Raw genomic sequence first — 23,497 nt, 5'->3', positions numbered from 1 at the left:
TAGGCAATTAGCTGCACTTTTTTTAGACTTTTGATATAACAAACTTTCATATATCCTGGACATCAATTTCTTTCCTGCTGTTAGTTTAGAAATAATGGCTAGGGGGCGTGGGAGGGTATCAATTTGTGTTCCCCTTCCTAATGACGCTCGTAGAGCTTGTTTCAGTTGTAAGTAGAAGAGACTCAAGTCCTTATTCCCAAACCTGCCTTCATTTTTAAGGTCTGAGTATATGACTATATCTCCCTCCTTCCATACCTGTCCCAATCTGAAAATTCCGTATTCCCACCAAATTTTCTGTTCGATTGACTTCAATTCTAAAAGATGTATGTTATCCCACAGTAAGGTGTCTGTGTGTAATCTAGTCTGGGGCCACAGCTCTCTTGCTTCTTTATAGATTTTAGTCCACAGCCCAAATAGCGGTATTTTACTAATTTGCTGTTGGAGATGGAATGTCAGCTTCCACCACTTGAAAAATACTACATTTATCCAGTTTTTTTTATTAATACCTGCTATCATGTTCTTATATCTTTGTGAATTGCTCCATATTTCTAATGTGGCCAGAGAGGAAATATAGTTCCACATCCGGGGCCGATAATCCACCCTCCTTCTCCTGGATCTGCAATATTTGTGCTCTTTACAAATAATCTATATATACACATAATATCTAAACTATCACACAAACATATAAATAATGTCAAATACACATACCTCAACGTCATGATGAGCCGTTCCTCAGGAGAAATGCAATGCCTCATATTTGTGTTCTGGTATGTGAGGCTAGGGTGCAGAGACGCTAACAACAAGTCAAAGCTGCTCACAGACATACGACAATACCCATGAAATTTCTCAGGATGCTGTTGCAGATCCATGTACAGCGTGTGGAAATGAACCTTCCTGCACCGCTGAGAGACAATAGGGTGAACCCAATGCCTTCTCGGTTCCACGTTCAGCAGAGTTGGCTGCTGTTCGTGTTCCTGAGAAATCAGCCAGCACAAGAGAACCAGTTCCCCCTCAGCCATGATACAACAAAAAATTGTATCCAGAAACCAATGTCTGCCAAACACAGGATTCCAAGTACGCTCTAAATGCTGCAACAAGCTGCATAAAATGAAGTCACAACTATCACATGACCAAGTTAAATAGGGGATGTGTCTAAAAATGATGATGTAAAATCTTTTTTCTTCCATTTGCGATCCGCAAAAAACGGATCGTATACGGAAACCATACGGATATGTTTTTGCAGACATACGAAACGGAAACACAACGGATCCGTGAAAAAACAGACAGCAAAATACTGAAAAAGCTATACGGTCGTGTGCAGGAGCCCTAAGGACCAGGCCATTTTTGCAAATCTGACATATGTCACTTTATGTGGTGATAACTTTAAAACGCTTTTATTTATCCAATTAAAGAATTAAAGGAAAATGTAGATGAAATTTCAGAATTTCACTTTTTTGGCAGATTTTCCATTTTAATAAAAAAAAATTGTAACAAAGCAAGGGTTAACAGCCAAACAAAACTCAATATTTATTAGCCTGATTCTGTAGTTTACAGAAACACCCCATATGTGGTTGTATACTGCTGTACAGGCAGACGACAGGGCACAAAAAAGGGTCAAAATGGCCAATTTGCAATTTTTTTATTGCTTCTCTTACCCAAAAAAAATTTAAAGTGTAAAATGTGATCCAAAAATCACACACACAAAATCGTATCAATAAAACTAAAGATTGTCCGGCAAAAAATTAGCCACCACACAGCTCAGTAGATATAACTATAAAAAAGTTATTGGGGTCATAATATGGTGATGTAAAAAGAAAAGTTTCTCAAAGTCAAAATTTATTTTTACACTATTTAGACATAAAAAACCTATACATATGTGGTATTGTTGTAATCATACTGACTCAGGTCAGCTTTGCCGCAAACTGAGTGCAGTGGGAACAACACCCATAAAACGGTGGAGGAATTGCGTTTTTTTCCAATTCCACCTGATTTGGAATTTATTTCCCCGCTTCCCACTAGATTGTATGCCATATTAAATGGTGGCATTAAAAAGAACAATTTGTCCCGCAAAAAATAAGCCCTCATACAGCTATGTAAACGGAAAAATAAAAAAGTTATGGCTCAAGGAAGATAGGGGGAAAAAAACTCCTGTTTCCTAGGGGTTAAAAGGGTTGTGCCGCCCCCCAGTGTGATCATGTGACGTCACAAAACTGGAACTAGGCTTGAGTGAATCGACCTTCAGATCATAGATTTTAATGCTGTTTCCGTACATTAAAATGTATTGGCTCTGTGTAGGCCAACTTCGTATCACCCAAAGTTGCGCAAGTTTTTGGTTAATTTTTACTATATTCCTATTTGCGTATTTAAAACCATTTAAAAATAAGAATCCTAAGTGAGCTTTAGTACTGAGGTACCAGTCAGTACCAAAGCCCAAGAGCTGAGGTTATGATAACTCTGCAAGCCAGCAGTGGGCATGCTTTCACATTATAGGAAAAAGTCCCGGCCTCTCTGGTAGCTAAGACTGCAGAAACGCACATAGGCTGGTGCTTTTTCCTATAGTGTGCAAGCATGGCCACCGCTGCTAGACTGCAAAGTGGTCGTAATCATGGAAACGAGCAGTGTATAATGTGGTGGATAAATGAATCCAGCCAGCAAAATGAGGCAATATGGACAATCACAATACATTAGTAAGTGGTTTGTATTAACTTTATCTACATAAGTGAGTGAACCACTTCTTTAAAACTAATTTTGTATAACTCGCCTCCAAGCTCAAAGGAACGACCTCCAAGATGGTATGCTGTGGAATACTGGTTGTGCCATGCGCAACACAGGAAAGACAATGGGAGCTACAGGAGTTAAAGGCTATGTACACCTTTGGGGGCATTTTTTATTTATTATTGCATTGTATTTATTTTCAGCTAAAAGTATTTTTTTTAAATAGGTCTTTATTAAAAATATGGAATCCTTTTTTCTGTACATAGCTGAGATGCTCTACTAGAAGCCTGTAGATTTTCTCTATTTTCCATCAGACGAGGAGCTGACAAGCTCCTTATCTCTGCTCTCTGACCTGCTAAACACTCTTTATAGCTCAGTTCTTATCTTACTGATAATAATGTGGCTTAAATAAGTGTTTATGACCTATCAGTAGTTTAGGGATAAGGTTTAGTAGGTGAAAGTGAAAGTACCAATCACACAGCTAGAAAAACAGTTAGCCCATTGTGACAGAACAGCTCAATATTTTTAATAAAGGCCAACTGAAAATTTATATGTATACTTTTTTTTATGTATTTCACTTTAACACAATAATAGCATATTTAAAACAAAAATATGATGTTTTAGTGTCTCCATATTCTGAGAGCTATAGTTTTTGTGGGACATACGCCTTTTTGATCGCTTGGTGTTGCACTTTTTGTGATTTAAGGTGACAAAAATGGCTTTTTTTACACAGTTTTTTTTTATTTTTTATGGTGTTTATCAGATTGGGTGGATCATGTGATATATTTATAGAGTCGGTCGTTTTTTCCTTTTTTTCTATTTTTTATTATAAAATCAGGGGAAAGTGGCGTTTTCTTTCTTTTTTTACTTGAAACTTTATTTTTTTTTATTAAAAACACTTTTTTTCAAAACTTGTTTTCTGTCCCACTCTGGGACTTCAACTTTTGAGGGTCTGCTCCCCAATGCAATGCATTATAATACATCTGTATTGTAATGCATTGCCTGTTAGTGTATTACACAGAGTAATACACTAACAGGTTGCCTAGGAGACGCAGCCTGAGGCTGGATCTCCTGGGCACCCGTAGAGGGCAGGTCCCGATGCTGTGCAAGGCATTGGGCAGCCTGTGCGTGGCATCAGGCTGCCTTGTCACCCATTGGTCCCCGCCACATCAGCACGGGGACCAGATGGGCTCACTTACCCGACACAAACCCCTTCTATGTAGCGGTCAGCGCTGACCGCGGCATAGAAGGGGTTAATCCGCCGGCATCGGCTTTTACAGCAGGGGCCCGGCTATTAGGGGCTGCCAGGCCCCTGCTGTGATCGGGCGCGCATCACTCTGGTGCCCGTCCGATCACCATTAAATAATAGTACGTCAAAATGCGGCAAGTCATGTCGCAAAGGGGTTAACTGCATGGCTTAAGTCTTGGTCTAGTGTGACTGAGACATGGCTGGGCTGTTCGCATGACTGGGTTGTTAATCTTCAGGGTTTAAAACTAGGAAAAACAGGGCAAATAGGAAAGAAGGAGGCGTGTGTCTGTATATTAGGAGTGATATGAAACCAAATTTGAAAGAGGCAGTTGTGGGTGTAGATGGTGAGGATGTTATGGGTGGAATTGCATAGGGAAATAAATGCTGAAGAAACAATCTAGACATCTCAACATCACTTAGGAGATAAAGGTTATCTGTATAACCAAACATAGCGGGCTGCATAGGAGGGTACAGTGGTCATAAAGGGAGATTTTAACTACGCAGAAATTGATTGGGGTCGTGTTTCATCTATAAGGCCTCATGCACACGACCGTTGTTCTGGTCCGCATCCGAGCCGCAGTTTTTGCGGCTCGGGTGCGGACCTATTTACTTCAATAGGGCCGCAAAAGACTCTGTGTGCTGTCCGCATCGGGAGCTCTGTTCCGTAGCCCGGCAAAAAAATATATAACATGTCCTATTCTTGTCCGTTTTGCGGACAAGAATAGGCATTTCTACAGTGGGCCGCCTGTTCCGTTCCACAAATTGCGGAAGGCACACGGACGGCTTCCGTGTTTTGCGGACCGCAAAAAACGGAACGGTCGTGTGCATGAGGCCTAAAGGGGAGAAAATTCCTCAACTTGCCTCAGGACCACTTTATGGGCCAGTTTGTAGAAGATTCCACTAGAAGCAATGCTTTGTTTGATCTGGTAATTTCTAACAATGCAAAGCTTGTTGAGGATGTCACTGCTCAGGAAACACTAAGTAATAATGACCACAATCAAATAAGCATACTCTGGCTAAGAGGGCAAAAACACTTAGTTATAACTATTTGAGCACATGGCGATTTTCTGTTTTTCACTCCATGCTTTACCGGAGCCATAACTTTTTATTTTTCCATTCACATAGCTATATGAGGTCTAGGGGACAAGTTGCACTTTCTCCTGTCACCAATATTGCATACGATGTAGTGAAAAGCTGGAAAAAATTCCAAATTAGGAGAAATTGGAAAAAAAATGGGGTTTGTTTTAGTGTTCTCTATGCAGTAAAACTGATCGATTCCTTTCATTCTCCAGATCAGTTCAATTACAATACCACATTTATATACTATTTCTTGTGTTCTAATACTGAAAAAAAGTAAACTTTAGAAAAATATTTTTTTATTTGCATCGCAATATTTTGAATCCCATTAGTTGTTTTAGATTTCCATCTATGGAGCTGTATAAGGGCTCATTTTTTGTGGGGTGATCTGTAGTTTTTATTGATTTCATTTTGGCGTGTGTATGACTTTTTGATCACTTTTTATTTTTTGGAGGTGAAACAGTATTCACCATATGGGATAAATATGTTTATATTTTATTAGTTTGGGCATTTTGGGATGCGGTGGTGCATATGAGCTTTTTTGTTTGTTTTTATTATGGGGAAAGGTAATTATTTAAATTTTTATATTTTTTAAAACCTTTTTTTTTTTTTTTTAACTGTTTTAAGCACCTTCCCCGGGGATTTGAAGATGCAATCATTAGACTGCTTCTTCCATACACTAATGTGATTTAAAGGGAACCTGTCACCTCCAACAAACATCCCAAGCCGGCAGCAGTACCTGAGAGTAGCCAGCATCATGTTTGTAACGATCATTCTCTTCCTGCAGGCAGATGAAGCAAAGCTGTAAAAACGATCTTTAATCCCCGGCGCGCTTCTCTAGTCAGGCTTGAAGTCACGGAGGCAGCGGCCTCCTTGCTTCAAGTCACGGTAACCACGCCCCCTTCGCTGTGACTGACAGTGCTTATGCACGACAGTTCGGCTTGCTTTGCCGAACTGCCGACTGTCAGTCACAGCGAAGGGGCAGGCAAGGGGGCGTGGTTACCGTGACTTGAAGCAAGGAGGCCGCTGCCTCCGTGACTTCAAGCCTGACTAGAGAAGCACGCCGGGGATTAAAGAACGTTTTTACAGCTTTGCTTCATCTGCCTGCAGGAAGAGAATGATCGTTACAAACATGCTACTGGCTACTCTCAGGTACTGCTGCCGGCTTGGGATGTTTGTTGGAGGTGACAGGTTCCCTTTAATACTGTACATTAGTGTGTCGGAAATTCTGTATATTCCAATGCAGTACTGCCATCTGCAGGCTTACACTGGAATATACTTATGATAGGCCTGTTACCAACAAGAAATGACTTCCTTGATGTCAGTGTGGGGAAGCCGTCCAGGTCCCTGGAGCGCAGTGCTCCCAGGAAAAGCAGATTCAGATGTCATGTTCAAAACTCACCAAAGCATCTGAGGGGTTAAATGTCTCTAATTGGCATTATCTCCGATCTCAAACACCAGCCCTGGGTGTCTGCTGTGTGAAACAGCAAAAACCTGGTGCCTGCTCTGGAGCGGGTGCCATCTTTAACCCCTTAGTGACCAAGCCTGTTTGGGCCTTAAAGAGGACCTTTCACCGATTATTACACTATGAACTAACTATACAGACATGTAGAGCGGCGCCCGGGGATCTCACTGCACTTACTATTATCCCCGGGCGCCGCTCCGTTCTCCCGTTATGCCCTCTGGTATCTTCGCTCACTAAGTCATAGTAGGCGGAGATTCCAGTCACTAAGTTATGGTAGGCGGAGTCTGCCCTTGTTCTGCTCTAGCGCTGGCCAATCGCAGCGCAGAGCTCACAGCCTGGGAGGTTATTTTCTCCCAGGCTGTGAGCTCTGCAATGCGATTGGCCAGCGCTAGAGCAGAACAAGGGCAGACTCCGCCTACCATAACTTAGTGAACGGAGATACCGGAGGACATAGCAGGAGAACGGAGCGGCGCCCGGGGATAATAGTAAGTGCAGAGAGATCCCCGGGCGCCGCTCTACATGTCTGTATACTTAGTTCACATTGTCATAATGGGTGAAAGGTCCTCTTTAATGACCAAGTTAAATTTTAGAAATCTGACGTGTCATTTTAACTTAGAATAACTTTGTAACGGTTTTGCACATCAAAGTAATTCTGACATTGTTTTCTCGTCACATATTGTACTTTACTTAGGTGGTAAAATTCTACTGATAAAATATGCGTATCTTTATTAAAAAAGTGAAAATTTTTTAAAATTGGCACATTTTCCTATTTTCAACTGCAATATTTCACATACATACATAAATACTATTCAATATTTTTATCAGAAATATATTTACACATCTTTACTTTATTTTGGCTGCACTTACAAAAAATTTTAACTTTTTTTTATTTAGATGCGGGGGGGGGGGGGGGGGGCCCTAATAACTTTATTTAACACATCTGGGGGCCATATTGCCCCGATCGGGGTGCTGGGGGACCCAATCGGGGTATAATTTGAACTTCTCTCTCCTCTCCTGAGGAGAGAGACCTTACTGAGAGCAGCGGCGACCGGCTTTCAGTCTGCGCATGCGCCGGGGGTGGGGGGTGAGGATCGGGACCCAGCTTAGGGCCAGAAGCGCTGGGGGACCCGATCGCTGTACCGGAGACTTTCTCCCTCCTCTCTTACATGAGAGGAGGGAGAAAGTGTATCACGGTGATCACAGACCGCTTGTCACGGTCTCTGATCACTGCCCGAGCCTTCAGCTACCTCCGGTAGCTGCGGGCACGGAGCTACAGTGCTTGATTTTATCGCTAACTTGGGCTGAAGTGTCGCCGTAAAAAGGCGGCGCTCCAGCCCAAGGCCCCTTAGTGACCGCCGTAAAAACACGTATGGGTGGTCACTAAGGGGTTAAAAGGGTTTTTCAAGCCTTTAATACTGATGACCTATCCTCTGGATAGGTCATCAGTATCTGATTGTAGGGAGTCCAACACCCGGGAACCCTGCTGATCAGCTATTTGAGAAGGTAGCAGCACTCGCAGTACTGCTGCGGCCTTCTCACAGCTTTCCCTAGGCCACTGAGTCACTGACAACACATTCATTAGCCACATAGCCTAGGCGCAGCTCAGCCCCATTCAAGAGAATGGGGCTAAGTGTGATACCAAGCACAGCCAATATACTGTGTACGGCACTGCATTGGGCTGAGCTGTGTCTAGGCCACGTGACTGATGAACATGTCATCACTGGCCTAGGGAAAGCTGTAAGAAGGCTGCAGTGTTACTGTGAGTGCCTGGTATTGGATCCCCACCGATCAGATACTGAATGAATTATCCAGAGGACAGGTCATCAGTATAAAAGTCTTGGAAAACCCTTTTAAAGATTTACAGCACATGTTGTCAAGGGGTTAAAAAGGGCAATTTCCGAAGATTGAGGTTATCGGGGGAGGGGGGGGGGGGGATAAAGTGAGGCTACTTTTGTCATGATAATACAACCGTCTGCATCCATTATGAACGGATCCAGTTGTATTATCTCTAAAATAGCCAAGACGGATCCATCATGAACACCATTGAAGTCAGTGGGGGATGGATCAGTTTTCTATTGTGTCAGAGAAAATGGATCCGTCTCCATTGACTTACATTGTGTGCCAGGACGGATCCGTCTTGCTCCGCATCCCAGAACACACTCAAAAACACAACTTGCAGCGCTTTTGTGTGCGTCATGGGAATGCAATGAAAAGGAACAAAATATATTCTGGTGCACTCCATTCCCTCCAGTTTCCGTTTTGTCCCCGTTGACAATGAATGGGGACAAAACTGAAGCGTTTTCCTCCGCTATTGAGATCCTATGGCGGCTCTCAAGTGTGAAAGTAGCCTGAGTGAGTTGTTGTGATGGGACAACCTTAATAAATTGTCACTGAAATTTCAAAAAAGTTTGGTATGCCACATTGACAAATCAAAAGTTGTAAATGCCCAGCGCCGCCTTCTACAGCTCAGCGCCGCCTCCACAATCCTACCTGTCCCTCTGCCAGATCCCGCGCCTGCGCACTAGGCTCAGCCTGATGCGCAGCAGACTCTTGGCAGCGGCTTCGTTGAGCAAAGTGCACAGGCGCGGGATCTGGCAGAGGGACGGGTAGGATTGCAGAGGCGGCGCTGAGCTGTAGAAGGCGGCGCAGAAGACAGCGAAGGCGGCGCTGGGCACCGGACGGCGAGGGGTGCGGCCGGGCACCCTGTATTAACAGACCTCCCCTTGGGCACCTTAAGTGAGTGATTGACAGGTTATAAAAACCATTTTTTTGGGCAAATAGAGCCACAGTGAGGTTTAATAAGGCCAGCTTAGGATTCTTCTTATTACTCCGGACATGAGCATATGTTTAGGTTAGAGGGGTAAAATCTCATGACAGAATCCCTTTAAGTATCTTCATTCTCGGAAAACCCCTTTAAGCTATATTGTTAGCAATGTTTGATAGTGTGTGTTCATTATGAGATGATGTCTGATTCACGCTGGTTCTGGGAGTACTGTCAGACATGCACTGGGGCTGTGGGTGCTACTTCTGGTCTGTATGTAACTTGTCCATATAGTTAGCTTCAAACACATGGTAGACCTCACACCAAACCATAACCAATGCAACACGGCAGCCACTATTTCCTGAATGTTAGTGGACACACTTCTCCTGTAGTCTGCCACTTCTGCCCACACTGACTGTACAGGCTTCAAACTGGCACGTCCGACTCGGAAGCGTCAGAGACCCAACGCTGACGTCATGACGTGATGGGCGGGGTTTGGGGGTGTCGGTGTTTGACAGTGGGAGGAACCGGAGAAAGGAAAAAAATAGCAACATCCGGGAACCTGGCAGGCACAGGAGCGAGGCGCAAAATGGCCGCCTGGAACTGAGCTAGATCTTCCGAGGTTTGTGGTGAGTGAGTGGGGTTAGTAGAGTAAAACAGCGACCGAGAGTTGCTGGCGCGACGCAGGCGGCATCTGAGATGCTGCGCGGTCAGGGGCCTGGCAGAGGGGCATGTGTACCCAGGGCAGCGGCCTGCGCACCGAGTGCGGAGCTGTGTGGTGATAGATGTGGCCCGCACCGGAGTGTGCCGCCTTCCCTATCAGTCCGGACAGAACGGCCAATGTGATGTTACGCGGGAAGCTGCGCTCGCCGTTCCTCCGCCTGGAATGTGTAACACGCCCCTTACTGGACGCCGAGCGCTTCGTATAACTTTATTGACAGCGAATGGAGGTGAACAGCGCACACTTCCAGAACAAAGAGCCCGAATCGCTGGGAACAGGGGGCCAGCGCTTTAGACATGGTGACTGCATAGTTGTGGAAAGGCTTAAGAGGCAGTGACTGGAGGGCTGTCTGTCTCCTCGGTGCTCCCCACATATAAGTGGACAGTGTGGCCCCTGCAGTGCTTGCCGGTGTTTAGTGTAAGGCTCTGTTCACATCATGGATCTGGACCATTGTGCAAGCTGTTGGCATGCTGCGCAGGAAAATGTTGTGTTTTGCAGCTGAAACCTGACAGATTTTCTTATAGTGAATTGGGTGCCGTTTGTTTCTGTCATTAGATGGCCCCAGTGCTTCCATCATCCACCCACAACCAAGCAGAACAACAGAAACCAAATCGCTGGTGTGAACACTGCCTGAGCAGCAGTACAGAAGAGTGGAGACAATCTGCATAAACACAATGTTGTAAAGTCAGGCCCTGTCACCAGAAAATGCAATGCAATCTGCAGGCATCATGTTACAGAGTAGGAGGAGCTGAGCAGGTTGATATATAGTCTTATGAGAAAAGATTCCTTAAAACGTGTAATTTATATCTCTCCACTTTCTGAGCCTCATCATAAACAATAGGGGCATAATGTAGGATATTCCCCCATTGTCTTATAGGTGCAGGTCCCGCAACCTATATTGAAAACAGAACAGAGCAGCAAGGTGGTGGCAGGAGTACTCCGATCCGGTGAATGCTTCTATGCGGGGCTCCGTTCTCGATATAGGAGTGGGACCCGCAACTATAAGACAATGGGGGCATGTCCTAGCGATAGATATGCCACCATTGTCCATGATGAGACAACCCCTTTAACAGGGCCCACTCAGCTGTCAGTGGCTGATCGCATTATCTGTGTGTGATAAGACTCCCCTGTGTACAGCTGAAATCAGAAAAAGAGATATAAATGTGTGCATGTCATGGTAACAGACAGAACTCTCAGCACAGCAGACTGCACACGGACCACTGAACTGTATGGAGCAATTGACACCTCCGGGCATCCAATACCACGGACTGTTTCTCATGACACATTGTCTCCAGCAATCACCACGTCTGTGACTTATACAGACCTCACTGCATATAAAAACTTGTCTGTGTTGTGGCCACTTTTTGATCCTGAATCTCGTCCCGGTGCAGCTCAGTGCCTAGTATTGTTACCTTGTAGCACTGACGTTCTGGGTTTGAATTAGACCTGGGCAACATCTGGGTTTTGTATGGGTTTCCCCCTTCCCTCCAAAACACATACTGGTAGGTTAAGTTGATGTTTAGATTGTGAGCCGCAATGCCGACAGGGACAGATGACAATCTTGGAATATGTTGTCGCTGTAGACATTTCTAAAATTTAATAAAATGCTCAAACTGATTACTGACTGATAAAAAGTAATGTTGTAATATAAACTTTATTACTATGTGTCATCATTCTCTCCTGCTGACAATTAGCAGTGTGAGCGGTGGTTTCAGAGCAGTACCACTACCAGTGCTGCGGCCTGCTCAAATGTAAGGATAGGTCATCGATATTACAGGTCCAGGAAACCCCTTAGGGTCCGTTCACACGGATCCGCTATACACCCGACCGGCACCACCATAGAAATGCCTATTCATAGATCGGCGGCGTGCTCCGGAAATGCAGACAGCACACTGTGTGCTGTCCGCATCCATTCCTGCCCCATAGAGAATGAATGGGTCCGCAATTTGCGGAGCGGATGCGTACTCATTATTACGGACGTGTGAATGCAGCCTTAGGCTACTTTCGCACTTGCTCTAGGAGGGTGAAAGTAGCCTTAGCTGCATGGATGTGTGGTATTTATCATATGTAATACCACAATCCTGATTCTGCTGGTGCATTATTGGTGTATGATAATGTCTTGTAACCTGAACAAGATTTCACTAATAATAATTTTTGTTTTTTTTAGCGGTGGACTTGACTGAAAGCTGTCGGCACTTGAAAGACCATCTTCCATTACAACCCATCCTATTCTTTCTACTCCATACAATTACACTTCAGTTTTGGCTTTGTCTCTGTAAGAAGTTCCATAGATACATGTGTTTTAATGAAGAGGGGGGAGAAACCAGAGGGCTACAGGCAAATGAGGCCTAAAACGTTCCCAGCAAGCAGTTGCCCAGGCAATAGCAGACAGATGCTTCTGGAAATACGTGAAAGCCTCCGCCATCTACCCAAACCATCGGACACTGGCAAGACGGAGCAAGGGCCTACTAAGGCTGAAGATCCAAGGCAGGGTCGTAATCCTCCCAAGTTTGTCACTTATCACAAGGCTTTGGCTGAGATTCGTAACTCTTTGCAGCCTTTTGCCAACTCCACAAATGCTTCTCAGAGGGGTGGAAATGAAGTCAATCGGAAAATGCTCCATGACCTGCAGACTGCTGGGTTTGATGAGGTGAGACATCTAACATTCAAGCGCCGTGTATCTAAAAAAAAAAAAAAAAACCTTCCCTACCTGAAAATTTAACAGGCATATTTGCTCCAATATGCTAGGCTGGAATCATACATTTAGTTTGTGTCAGGTTTGGATGTAATTTTTCGAGCCAAAAGTGGATCCAAAAAGATGGAAAAGTCGCATCTCTTGTTTCCACTGCCATAATAACTGCATGTGTGATTTCAGCCCTAAAGTGATTGCTTTCACCAGAAAGCAGGCAACTCTTGGAAAAGTCATGAAATACTACAAGTTTATGGCTCCTTCCAAAATTGCCATTTTTTTGGTTGGAGCTGGACTATCCCATTAGGGTACATGCACATGTGGATTTTGTTGCATTCACATACCAAAACCTACAGATTTTCCCCAGATTTCACCTTTTACATTGAAAACGGTGAAATTTGCACTGAAAATCCACTCAAACAATTGATATGCTGCAGATTTCAAAATCTGTACTGCGGGTCAGTTTCTGTGCAGAAAATTTCCAAACTGTGTGGATTAGATCTTGAAAATCTCATCTACGTAGCCGCTACTGTTACACTGTACATTTTCCACATTCACAATGTCCACATTAAATTGCGGACAGCAAAACACTTAAAGCCATGTGCATGAGCCCTTAGGGTACTTTCACACTTGCATTTTTCTTTTCCGGCATAGAGATCCGTCCTAGGGGCTCAATACCGGAAAAGAACTGATCAGTTTTATCTCCATGCATTCTGAATGGAGAGTAATCCGTTCAGGATGTCTTCAGTTCAGTCATTTTGACTGATCAGGCAAAAGAGAAAACCGTAGCATGCTACGGTTTTATCTCTGGCGAAAAAAACTGAAGACTTGCCTGAATGCCGGATCTGGCATTGTTCCCCATAGGAAGGTATTAGTGCCGGATCCGGCATTCAAAATACTGGAATGCCGGATCCGTCCTTCCGGTCTGCGCATGTGCAGACCAGTAAAAATGTGAAAAAAAGATACAAGACGGATCCGTCTGTCCGCATGACAAGCGGAGAGACGGATCCGTTCTTGCAATGCATTTGTGAGACGGAACTGCCCGCCGGTCACGCTGCCGCAAGTGTGAAAGTTGCCTTATCCACAAGATAGGGTAGATAAGTATCAAATTGGGGCGGGTGCGACCTCTAGGACCCCCACTGATCACAAGAACTGGGGTCACATTCCCCAGTATGAATGGAGAGTCAGGTCCTGCATATCTGCTGCTTCTCCATTCCTTCTCTATGGGACTGCCAGTGATAGCAGAGTACTGTACGGTGGATAGAAGATGTTTCTAGGCTCAACCTCTTTAAGATTCACTTAAAGGGGTTTTGCCATCACATACAACGAGAATGGAGCTGGGAAATTAATGGAGGGTTCACTGCGCATGCGCAGCCGCTCTCTGTTCATTTCAATGGGGCCGCCGCTCGGCTATTTCCGTCTGCCCCATAGAAATTAATGGGAGCAGGGGCAGCTCGTGTGCTCCCATTCACTTATATGGGAGCAGCGTTTGGTGGTGGACAGACCCCGGGAAACCCAGGGTTCTCCAGCCACAGCTCTCCCAGCTCCGTTCTCCTTGTAGGTGCGTGTCCTAGAGGTGGGTATCCTAGCTATATGCCCCCATTGTATGTGATGGGAATACCCCCTTTAAGTGCATTAGCACAGCTGTTTTTTTTTGTCCAAATCTGTGTTCATTTCCTCATCGGGAATGGCTCCTTTATTTTAAAGTGATTAATTCTTTAGATTACCACTTGAAATTTTAGTATAATCGTTAGAAATTTCATAAATTATAGTCCTATTTAATAGTGTGCAGCAATAAATCGTTCATTTTCTAAGGATCGGACAAATCTGCCTGACAGAAAGGATATGGTGGCAACTAATCATATCCTGTGTAATCCTAAATCTGCCAGTCATTAGTGTAAATGCTCTAGTGACAAACAAGCAAACAGGTCCAATTAATTAACAATTATTCTTTCATGTGATTTGATGTCTTCTTAATTCAAACGACTCGCCAAGTGCGAAAAATAAAAAATCTCATAGCAACCTTAGACTTACCTTAGGGAATTCCTCAAACTTACACTAGTGTTATACTATTTCAGTTAGACTACATTCACACAATAACCCCCATTAATGCCGCTTTACACAGGTTGACTGACCAGGCAATTATCGGGAACAAACAGGTCCTTCCTGATAACTGTCTGATCCTGAGCAAAGGTGAACCTGGATTCTGCTAGTTTGCTGCACGTCATCTCGGTAGAGTGGCACATGTATAGAATAATTTAGAATTCAGTCCTAGTGTGAGGTTATGTGGTTTACTATGCCAATTATTTTAATTTGAGACGTAAAGAGAATAGTGCTTTAAGAAATACCCAAGTGTACTTTAGGCCTCAATACTGTGTGCTGAGGTACGACACAGAACTGTACCTAGCATATTATTGCATTGGTGTTGTGCTTCTAGAGGGAAACAGTCTTATGAATGGCATCTGATGGGGGGAAATAAAAGAGAAGTTGTATGAAAATTCAGCAATATGCAGTCAGTAAGTGTTAAGATGTCACTTTTCTGTGCGTTTTCACTGCAGTTAATTCTAAATCTCTTCTTTCCAGGATATGGTGATCAGAGCTTTACAGCAGACGAATAGTCGCAGCATAGAAGCAGCGATTGAATATATCAGTAGGATGAGTTGTCAAGATTCGTATAGGGAAACGCCCGTCACTGCGGCAGGAAGATCGCACAACACTGGAATGATACCGTCAGGTAAATTGAGCTTTAGTGTACTATTCATTGCCTGCTCTTCCTGGAAGTGATTTCTCCATTGAAGTCAGTAGCACGCAAATGCCTGGGATATTACTGCTGCTGTTCAAAGTCTTCACCATTTCCTAGAAAGCATGGAACTATGTTTCTAGGTGTGAGCAGAGTTTTTACATATTCCAATTCCCGAAGCATGAGTTCACAGCACCGCTGTCTATTTCTCTTGTTCTGCTCTGTTAGAGGAGCTGAACAACAAAAATAATGGGAGTCCGCACATAACTGAAACAGAGCTGAACAGACTTATCTCTTATCCCTTATCTTCTGCATAGGTCATCAGTATCTAAATGATGGGGGTCCGACACCCAGGACACCCACTTATCAGCTGTTTGAGAAGGCACCAGCGCCGCAGTTTCAAATCAATAGGCCACCGCACTCTTTTCAAATAATGGCAGGGGTGGGTGCATGTCCGGGTTGTGTTCTGTAGCTCCACCTCAAGAACTGTAGATATCGCACAAATATTTAAACAGCACTCCGTGATGATGATAAATAGTGATTTATTTCATATTATGTCAGCCGGAGACAGTGGTATATCAGTTGCGTGCAACGTTTCGGGCTAACATACACCCTTCATCAGGCACTATTGAGACCACAGCAGGTATGCAGCCTGTGAGCGCCGCAGGTATCTCGCTCAGCCCCATTGACTTCAGTGGGGTCAAGCTGCAGTGCTCACAGGAGCTCTTGTGCCTTCTCAAACAGCTAATCAGCAGGGGTCGGACCCCCACCGATCAGATACTGATGACCTATCCAGAGGATAGGTTATTAGTATTAAAATCTAGGAAAACCCCTTTTAAGTTTTCCTATACATTTTTATTTTTTATTTTTGTACACTAAAAATGGCATATAAAAGCAGGCACACCTGTAATGAAAAAAAAAAAGTAAAACTTCTATTGCATGCAAAAGAAACCATCCCATAATAAGATGATACACAATAGTAATACATTGTATTATAATAACACATTACATCAGGCTAAATCTCTACAAAAAAAGAACAAAATATAGTGAGCAAGCCTACCATCAAATATGACCCAAATAAGCAAAAAGCTTTTAAATACACCAACAAACGTATTGTATAAAGAAAAAAAGTTGCAGAGCAGGTGTAATGGCAACGCCCCCGTTGCTCCTAGAGACTCGTTTGCATGTAATTTTTCCTCAGCATTGCAGACACATATAAATATGGGACCAACACAGATCCCTACAGCTGCTGGGCGCAAATGCAACAGGTCAGCCAGTTTCATAGGTACAAATCTGCTGACAAATACCATTTAAGTAGTCAAACAACCCTATTAAATGCCACTGGAATTACACAAGAGCAAATGCAGAAAATGGAGAAAAAAATTCAGTAGCAGACTTCATGTTGACATGTGCCCCATGATCAATATACTTCCAGGGGGTTTCATAGACTGACCTTTCAGCATTGTCACGTACCAGACCCCGTTGGAGAAGTTTGAATGGCACTTCTACTGAATAAAGCTGTTGGTTCTGTTCAAATGTAGTGCCATGGTTTCTGTTATTACAGGATCCATTATGGATGTGGTCAGTTATTTATTTATTTTTTTCTCCATATGGACTTCTTATATTAGTGTGAACGTACGCATGTAATAAATTAAAGGGGCTGTTCACCTTCCAGGGCCCTTTCTGCCAGAATCCCCCCTTGTTGCCGGACCTTGGGTATCCTCACTTCCTTGCTGTGCTATCTGCGGGTCACGTGGCCACTGCAGCCAGCTGTGACATGTATCCTATGCATCACATGATCCAGTGACATGACACATCACTGTTGCAGCCGGTAATTGGTACATCAGCCAAGCCAAATTGGATGTTGACACATAAGGACCCTAGGAAGGCAATGGCGGACCAAGGGAGCTGGAGGGGAACAAGGTAGTCTGCTTCCATCCACAGGTCCAGTGACATGTGGAGGGGGAAGGGGGTGGATGTCAGAAAGGCCTTCTTAAGGTGAACAACCTCTTTAATGCAGGTGGCATAAAGCTTATAGCATCTTCACAAATGGTGATTAGCTAGGGCTTTGAAAGGTGCTCATGTAAATGTTAGCTAATGCGTTCATTTGTCATGTAATGTCCAGTAGTAACATATTTTCATTTTGCAGGTAGTATTCAGCATTCTGTTAATCGCCGGCAAAGCTGGAAAGGGTCAAAGGAGTCCTTGGTTCCCCCAAGACACATATCACCTTTGTCTGACAGTGTTGTTTATGGGCCATCAGAAATTCAGAGTACACAAACTGATATGGGAAGGCCTTTATCTGGTTCAGGCCTTCCATCATTTACCCAGGCACTTCCAGTAAATGGCCAGAGAGTCAATCCTCCACCTCCACCACAAGTAAGAAGTGTTACTCCACCACCGCAACCGCCACCCAGAGGTACAGCTCCATCCCCACAGTCCTGGGAACCAAACTCGCAGACAAAGCGGTACTCTGCTAACATGGATTTTGTTATTTCCCGCATTTCTCCAGTTCCACCTGGAGGTTGGCAGGAGGGGTATCCACCTCCAAATATGAACTCTGCGCAAGTAATTAACCCACAGTCTCAAGCACAGAGACCTATGAATCCTGTACCAGTAGGAAGACAGCCCATCATAATGCAGACATCTAGCACCAGCAAATTTGGTTATTCTGGGAGGCCTGGCATGCAGAACGGTAATGGACAATCTGAATTCATAACACACCAAGTGAATAATAATGTGGGGAGGAACCAGCCGCCACCTTATCCTATGTCAAATGGTCCAAACAGCACAACATTGCAGATGCAAGGAAGTAATGGACCGATGTCTCCCTCTGCTTATAATAATGGAAATCTTCCCTCATCTATGCTAGTACCAAACCGAAATAGCCACAACTTGGAAATGTACAACCTAGGCATTCCTGCTCATCCAACTTCATGGCCCCAGTCCTCCTCCACCCAGTCCCACCAAGGAAATCATGACATGTCATCATGGCAAAATAACATTCCTGTACGGTCCAATTCTTTCAATAATCCAATGGGCGTTCGCCAGGGGCACCCTGCTAATACGCAGCCATCTGCCACCACTGTGACTGCTATCACTCCTGCTCCTATACAGCAACCTGTAAAGAGCATGCGGGTGTTAAAACCAGAACTTCAAACTGCCCTGGCACCAGCACATCCATCGTGGATGACACAGGGTGTACAGCCTGGACACTACTCAGAAGTAGCTGCACACAGCAATCCTTTGCTGCCACCACAACCAGAAGCACCAAATTACCAGGGGCCCCCGCCACCATACCCAAAGCACTTATTACAGCAAAACGCAACTGGTTACGAGGCAGGATTGAAGTCAGGCAAAGAAGATCCATCGGTGTCTTCCAGTGTCCAAGACGAAGGTGATAAAAACATTGAAACTATTGTTGAAACCACAGAAAAAGAAAAGAAGCAGATCACAACATCTCCAGTGCCTGTACGGAAAAATAAGCGAGATGAAGAGAGGAGGGAGTCTCGCATCCAGATCTATTCATCTCAAGCATTTAAGTTCTTCATGGAACAACATGTGGAAAACATCCTAAAATCCCACCATCAGCGACTGCACCGAAAGAAGCAGCTGGAAAATGAAATGTGCCGGGTAAGAATGCGAGTGCTATGTCACCATAGATTAAAGAGGTCCCCATCAGATAATATGGCATATTGCTAGGATGTTTTTATTTACAGTAAAGGATTGACTTCTGGGACCACCGCTGATCTGCAGTGCTGCTGACCTGTTGCTATGCATGGAACTGCAAGTTGGCGCTATTCAAGTCTTGAACAGATGCCTTCCCATCTGGCATTGTTGAATAGACGTCAGCAATGCAAGATGGGAACTGTAGATCGCTACCCATATGGGCTGCTGCACCGTGGAGGAGCACCTCTGGGGCAATAGTGTGAAAGAAAAGGTAATTCTAAATGTTTAAGGCCCCCTAAGTACATCGGGATCAGCTGACAATCGAATTTGTATGAGGGATTCCTGACTCTCCTCCCCCAACTCCCCTCTCTCTGGGGGAGAGAAGGATCAGGTGCATTGGATTTTAATGCCTGACTCTTCTTGTTCTCCCACGAGATAAGGGTCCATTCACACGTCCGTTTTGGTGTTCCGCATCCGTTCCGATTAAAAACGGAACGTTATGCGGATCCATTCATTTTCAATGGAATCCGCAAATAATCGGACAGCACTCATGGTGCTCTCCGATTCCGTGATTCCGTTCCGTGGGTTCAGTTATTCGGATCCTGGAAAAAAAACATACCCTGTCCTACTATTTGTCCGATTTGGCGTTCCGTCATCCCATTCTAGTCAATGGATCCGTCAAAAATGCGGATGACATGCTAAAAGCATCCTCATGTCATCCAGATTTTCGGATCCGCAAAAAACAGGAACGTTTATCTGGAAAGGTAAAAATACTGACGTGTGAATGCACCCTAAGCCACAGCCAGAGGGGTCTGATAGATCACCAGGAGGGAGTTTATTGTCCTTACACTGAAATTGATAGAACTTTCTGTAGCTGATATTAGACATGTTATTCCTGGTAGACTGTCTACTTTGTGCATATTCAGATTTGGTTGGTAAGAACATCATCTTGTCTATGCGAATGAAAGAGGTACAGGTTATACATATTGTAGAGTTATTGCATCTTATTTAACATTTCTTTGCTGATTTCGCTACATTTTCTTCTGAATGTTTCTTCTCTTAGATGTTCTGTATCTCTCCTTTTCCCCACTCACTAACAGATGGTTTAAACAGTTAAGGTTGGAGCTTGGCTGAGCTCTTCAAGCCTCCATTACTGGGTAGGCAAGTAAATGTCGGCACCGTGGTGCTGTGTTACCAATAGCATGATCTTCCTAGGCTGCTGCATGTGCATCCTATGTGATAATGATGTAAGCATGAGGCTGACCATGTCCTAGACTCCTGCACATTAACTTCTCGACTTAAAGACCGTTTGGTATGCTTGCAGTTCATTTATTTCACACAACCATGTAACAACTACTCATTTTGTATGCCATATGTTTCTGAATTTTATGAGACGTTTTTTCCTCACTTTTTTTCCATTTTAGTTATTTGGTGTTCAATTATTTTTGGTCAGACAGCAGTGCTTGAAATTTTGTTGATTATGGCTAACATGAATCTGTTCAAATGGCACGCATGGCTACCACAGAAATCTGTTTCCGGCACAGCTAGTCACTTTCTTTTGTCAGCTCGGCAGTAATAGATTGAACTACTCCTTTAAGGGAAAGTTTAGCAGTTTTGTGACTGCATTGTATCAGTCCCTCACAATTTTCAAGGTATTTACTCAAATGGGAGACCTAATTAAGGAGTTACCCTGGTATCATTTATTACCCATTCTGATGACGAGCATAGAGAGGACTTGCTGCTTGCTTGCTAGTTGTTAGAAAGTTGCCTCTGCAACTACTTCATCTAGCGTGCAGTGCATCCACCTACACCCGATGACACATTGCGTGGGAGCTGATTCCTGGACAGCACTTTTAAAGGTGTTTCTCGTGCATGGCATTGGGGGACACAGCACCATGGGTATATGCCCAGCTGCCACTAGGAGGCTGACACTAGAAACAAAAAAGTGTTGGCTCCGCCCAGGTGGGCTATACCCCTCTGCAAGAGCCGAGATACACCAGTCTAGTTCTAGTGTCCGTAGGAGGCAGACATGACCTGTCTTGCAGGTCATCCTGCTGAATTTATTTTTTATTTTTTCTCTTTTTTTCTACAGGTTCTTCCTGATGCAGGGGTGGCTCCATCGTGTTCCACTTTAGTTGCCCCCCTGCGGGCGCGTACTCAGGTACCCGGCAGCCACCTAGTCCCCACTTATCTGCTTCCGCAGAGGAATTCCGGCGGACCCACGGCTCCCGTGTTGAGTCCGCCGAGGGGGTGGTCATTGCTGCGCCTGAAAACGTCAGAAGGTGAGTATGGCATGTCTCCCCCTCCCCCACCACCCTGTGTCTCCTTGTGTCCTGGCCCCCTTTTTAGCCTAGCACTTGGGTCCGGAGGAGTCCCTCCAACTTAGGGGGCACTGCACGCTTGCCTGGGGTTCTTTTCTGCGTGGGGCAAAACCTTTTGGGGCACCCTCGTTTCTAGGGTCTGGCCCTTTAAGACGGCCGGTTCTGTTTTTTCGGCTCCTTCCCGTACTTACGGGTTTTCCCCTGCTCCTACCTGGCCTTCCGGGCCCCCACACCCCGCCGGGGACTCGGCGCTGCGTCTCCGCTTCTGCTGCTGCCTCCGGGCGTTACCGCGATCGCGGGCGTCCGTTTCCGGCAGTTTTTTCTACTTTAGGCCCCGGTTTTTCTACAGCCTAGGCCGCAGGTCACGTGGGGCGGAGCTCCTGCCTTCCCGGGCTTTTCGCCTCTCCCTCCCCTCTGTGGGTGGCGCCCTGGGAGGCGCGCTTTTTCTTACCCCAGCGCGGGCTGCTGGGGGGGTGTGGCTTCCTCTACTACCGGCTCCTGTCCTGCCTGCAGCTTCTCCTGCGACTCGTCTCTCTGGACGTGCTTCTGTGGGACACAGCACCTTGGGTCTGGTAGGCAGCCTCTGGCTGACTCTTCTTTTTTTTTTTTTTTTGCTTTGGAGGCTCCTCCATACCGCCCTCATGTCTTCTTCTGGTCGGGCCCCCACTCCCCCTGCCACCATTTCTACTCATTACGCCTGTTCTGTGTGTAGTAGGAAGTTCCCATGTGGTCAGTCTTCCTCTCTCTGTGTGCAGTGCCTTCCCCCCGGGCCCACCCAGTCCGCCCCTGCGGCCTCCTCCTTGTCGGTCCTTCCGGAATGGGCTGCTACCCTATCCCAGGCTATAGGTAACCTTGCCAGCCTCTCCCAATCCCTAGCGCAGTCCTTGGACCGCTTGCCCGCTCAGATTGCGGCCGCCTCGGGCAGGGACCCCCCCGCCGGGGAAGTCCGTTCCCGCTCTGGTACAAGGTCCAGCAAGCGACCTCGCACAGCCTCGGCCGGGTCCCATTCTTCCTCAGCTACCCCGGATCACTCCCCGGTTAGGTCTGAGTCGGGCGAAATTTCTTCTTCAGCCGCTTCCGCCGTTCCTGGGGACTCCTCCGCTTCTGATTCTGAATCAGAGCGGTGCTCGGCGATGTCTGCGGCCATTCAGGACCTCATCAAAGCCGTCCGTGACGCGCTCCATGTGCAGGACGTTCCCTCCTCCTCCTCCCTGGAGTAGGTGTCCTTCCGCCGGGCTAGACGTTCCACTGTGGTCTTCCCGAATCACGAGGATCTGGACGCGCTTCTGGCTAAGGAGTGGCGTCATCCTGATCGGCGCCTTCATCTTACCAGGGCCTCTGACGTCCCCTATCCCTTTTCTGAGGAGTCTGTCAACACCTGGACGGTTCCTCCTCAGGTGGACCCTCAGGTTGCTCGCCTGGCGAAGGCTACTACCCTTCCCCTGGCTGACGCGGCTTCCTTGTCGGATCCCGCTGACAAACGGGTCGACTCTTTGGCCAAGTCTGTTTTCGTCGCAGCGGGTGCCGCCATCCGCCCTGCGTTTGCCGCCTCCTGGGTGGCTAAGGCCTGCGCTATCTGGGCAAAACAGCTTGTTCGCGCCTTACCCCCAGACTCTGATCAAGGGGAACTGGCAGTGCTTGCCTCTCAAATTTACCAGGCGTCCAAATTTCTTTGCGATGCCTCTATGGAATCGGCCCGCCGATCCGGCCGTGCGGCCGCTAACTCTGTGGCCATTCGCCGCACCATCTGGCTTCGTTCTTGGGCGGCAGATTCCGCCTCCAAGAAGGCTCTGATTTCCCTTCCCTTTCTCGGTGGGAAGCTCTTTGGGAAGCGTTTGGAGGAGCTCATTTCGGAGGCCACTGGCGGTAAGAGCTCTCTTCTTCCCCAGAATCGGCCTCGCCGCCGTCGCTTTCCTGGGTCGTCCTCTCGGGCGCAGTCCTTTCGGTCCTTTCGGGCCCCCGCTGCCCGAACTGACAAGAAGTCCTCCAGGCCTTCCTTTAAGGCCAAGCCCTCCTGGCATGCCAAGCCCAAACCTGCTCGCCCTCAGTCCACTAAACCTCCTTCCGCATGACTCTGTCAAGGTGGGAGG

The 23,497-nt window shown here is 45.8% G+C and overlaps 1 protein-coding gene and 1 long non-coding RNA gene across 4 annotated transcripts in view; one reads left to right on the top strand and one right to left on the bottom strand.

Moving 5' to 3' along the window:
- Positions 1 to 452: 452 nt before the first annotated feature.
- LOC120998568 lies at positions 453 to 22,291 on the bottom strand. The gene is made up of 3 exons (XR_005778431.1): positions 22,042 to 22,291; positions 7,647 to 7,652; positions 453 to 465 (listed from the first exon to the last, which is right to left on the bottom strand). It is a non-coding gene; the product is annotated as an uncharacterized LOC120998568 (long non-coding RNA).
- LATS1 (large tumor suppressor kinase 1) overlaps positions 9,757 to 23,497 on the top strand; it is a 27,432-nt gene continuing 13,691 nt past the window's right edge. For 2 of the 3 annotated variants that reach the window (XM_040429275.1, XM_040429277.1), the window contains exons 1-4: positions 9,757 to 9,896; positions 12,156 to 12,638; positions 15,261 to 15,411; positions 17,567 to 19,050. In XM_040429275.1, the coding sequence (XP_040285209.1) occupies positions 12,294 to 12,638; positions 15,261 to 15,411; positions 17,567 to 19,050 (1,980 nt within the window). In that variant the 5' untranslated portion in view covers positions 9,757 to 9,896; positions 12,156 to 12,293. The remainder of the gene's footprint in view (positions 9,897 to 12,155; positions 12,639 to 15,260; positions 15,412 to 17,566; positions 19,051 to 23,497) is intronic. The other variant, XM_040429276.1, reaches the window with a different exon arrangement.

This window comes from Bufo bufo, chromosome 4, assembly GCF_905171765.1.
Source record: "Bufo bufo chromosome 4, aBufBuf1.1, whole genome shotgun sequence".
In the NCBI taxonomy this organism is placed as follows: Eukaryota; Metazoa; Chordata; class Amphibia; order Anura; family Bufonidae; genus Bufo; species Bufo bufo.
Note: the sequence above shows the minus strand (reverse complement) of the source record. Positions and strands in the feature narration are given on the sequence as shown.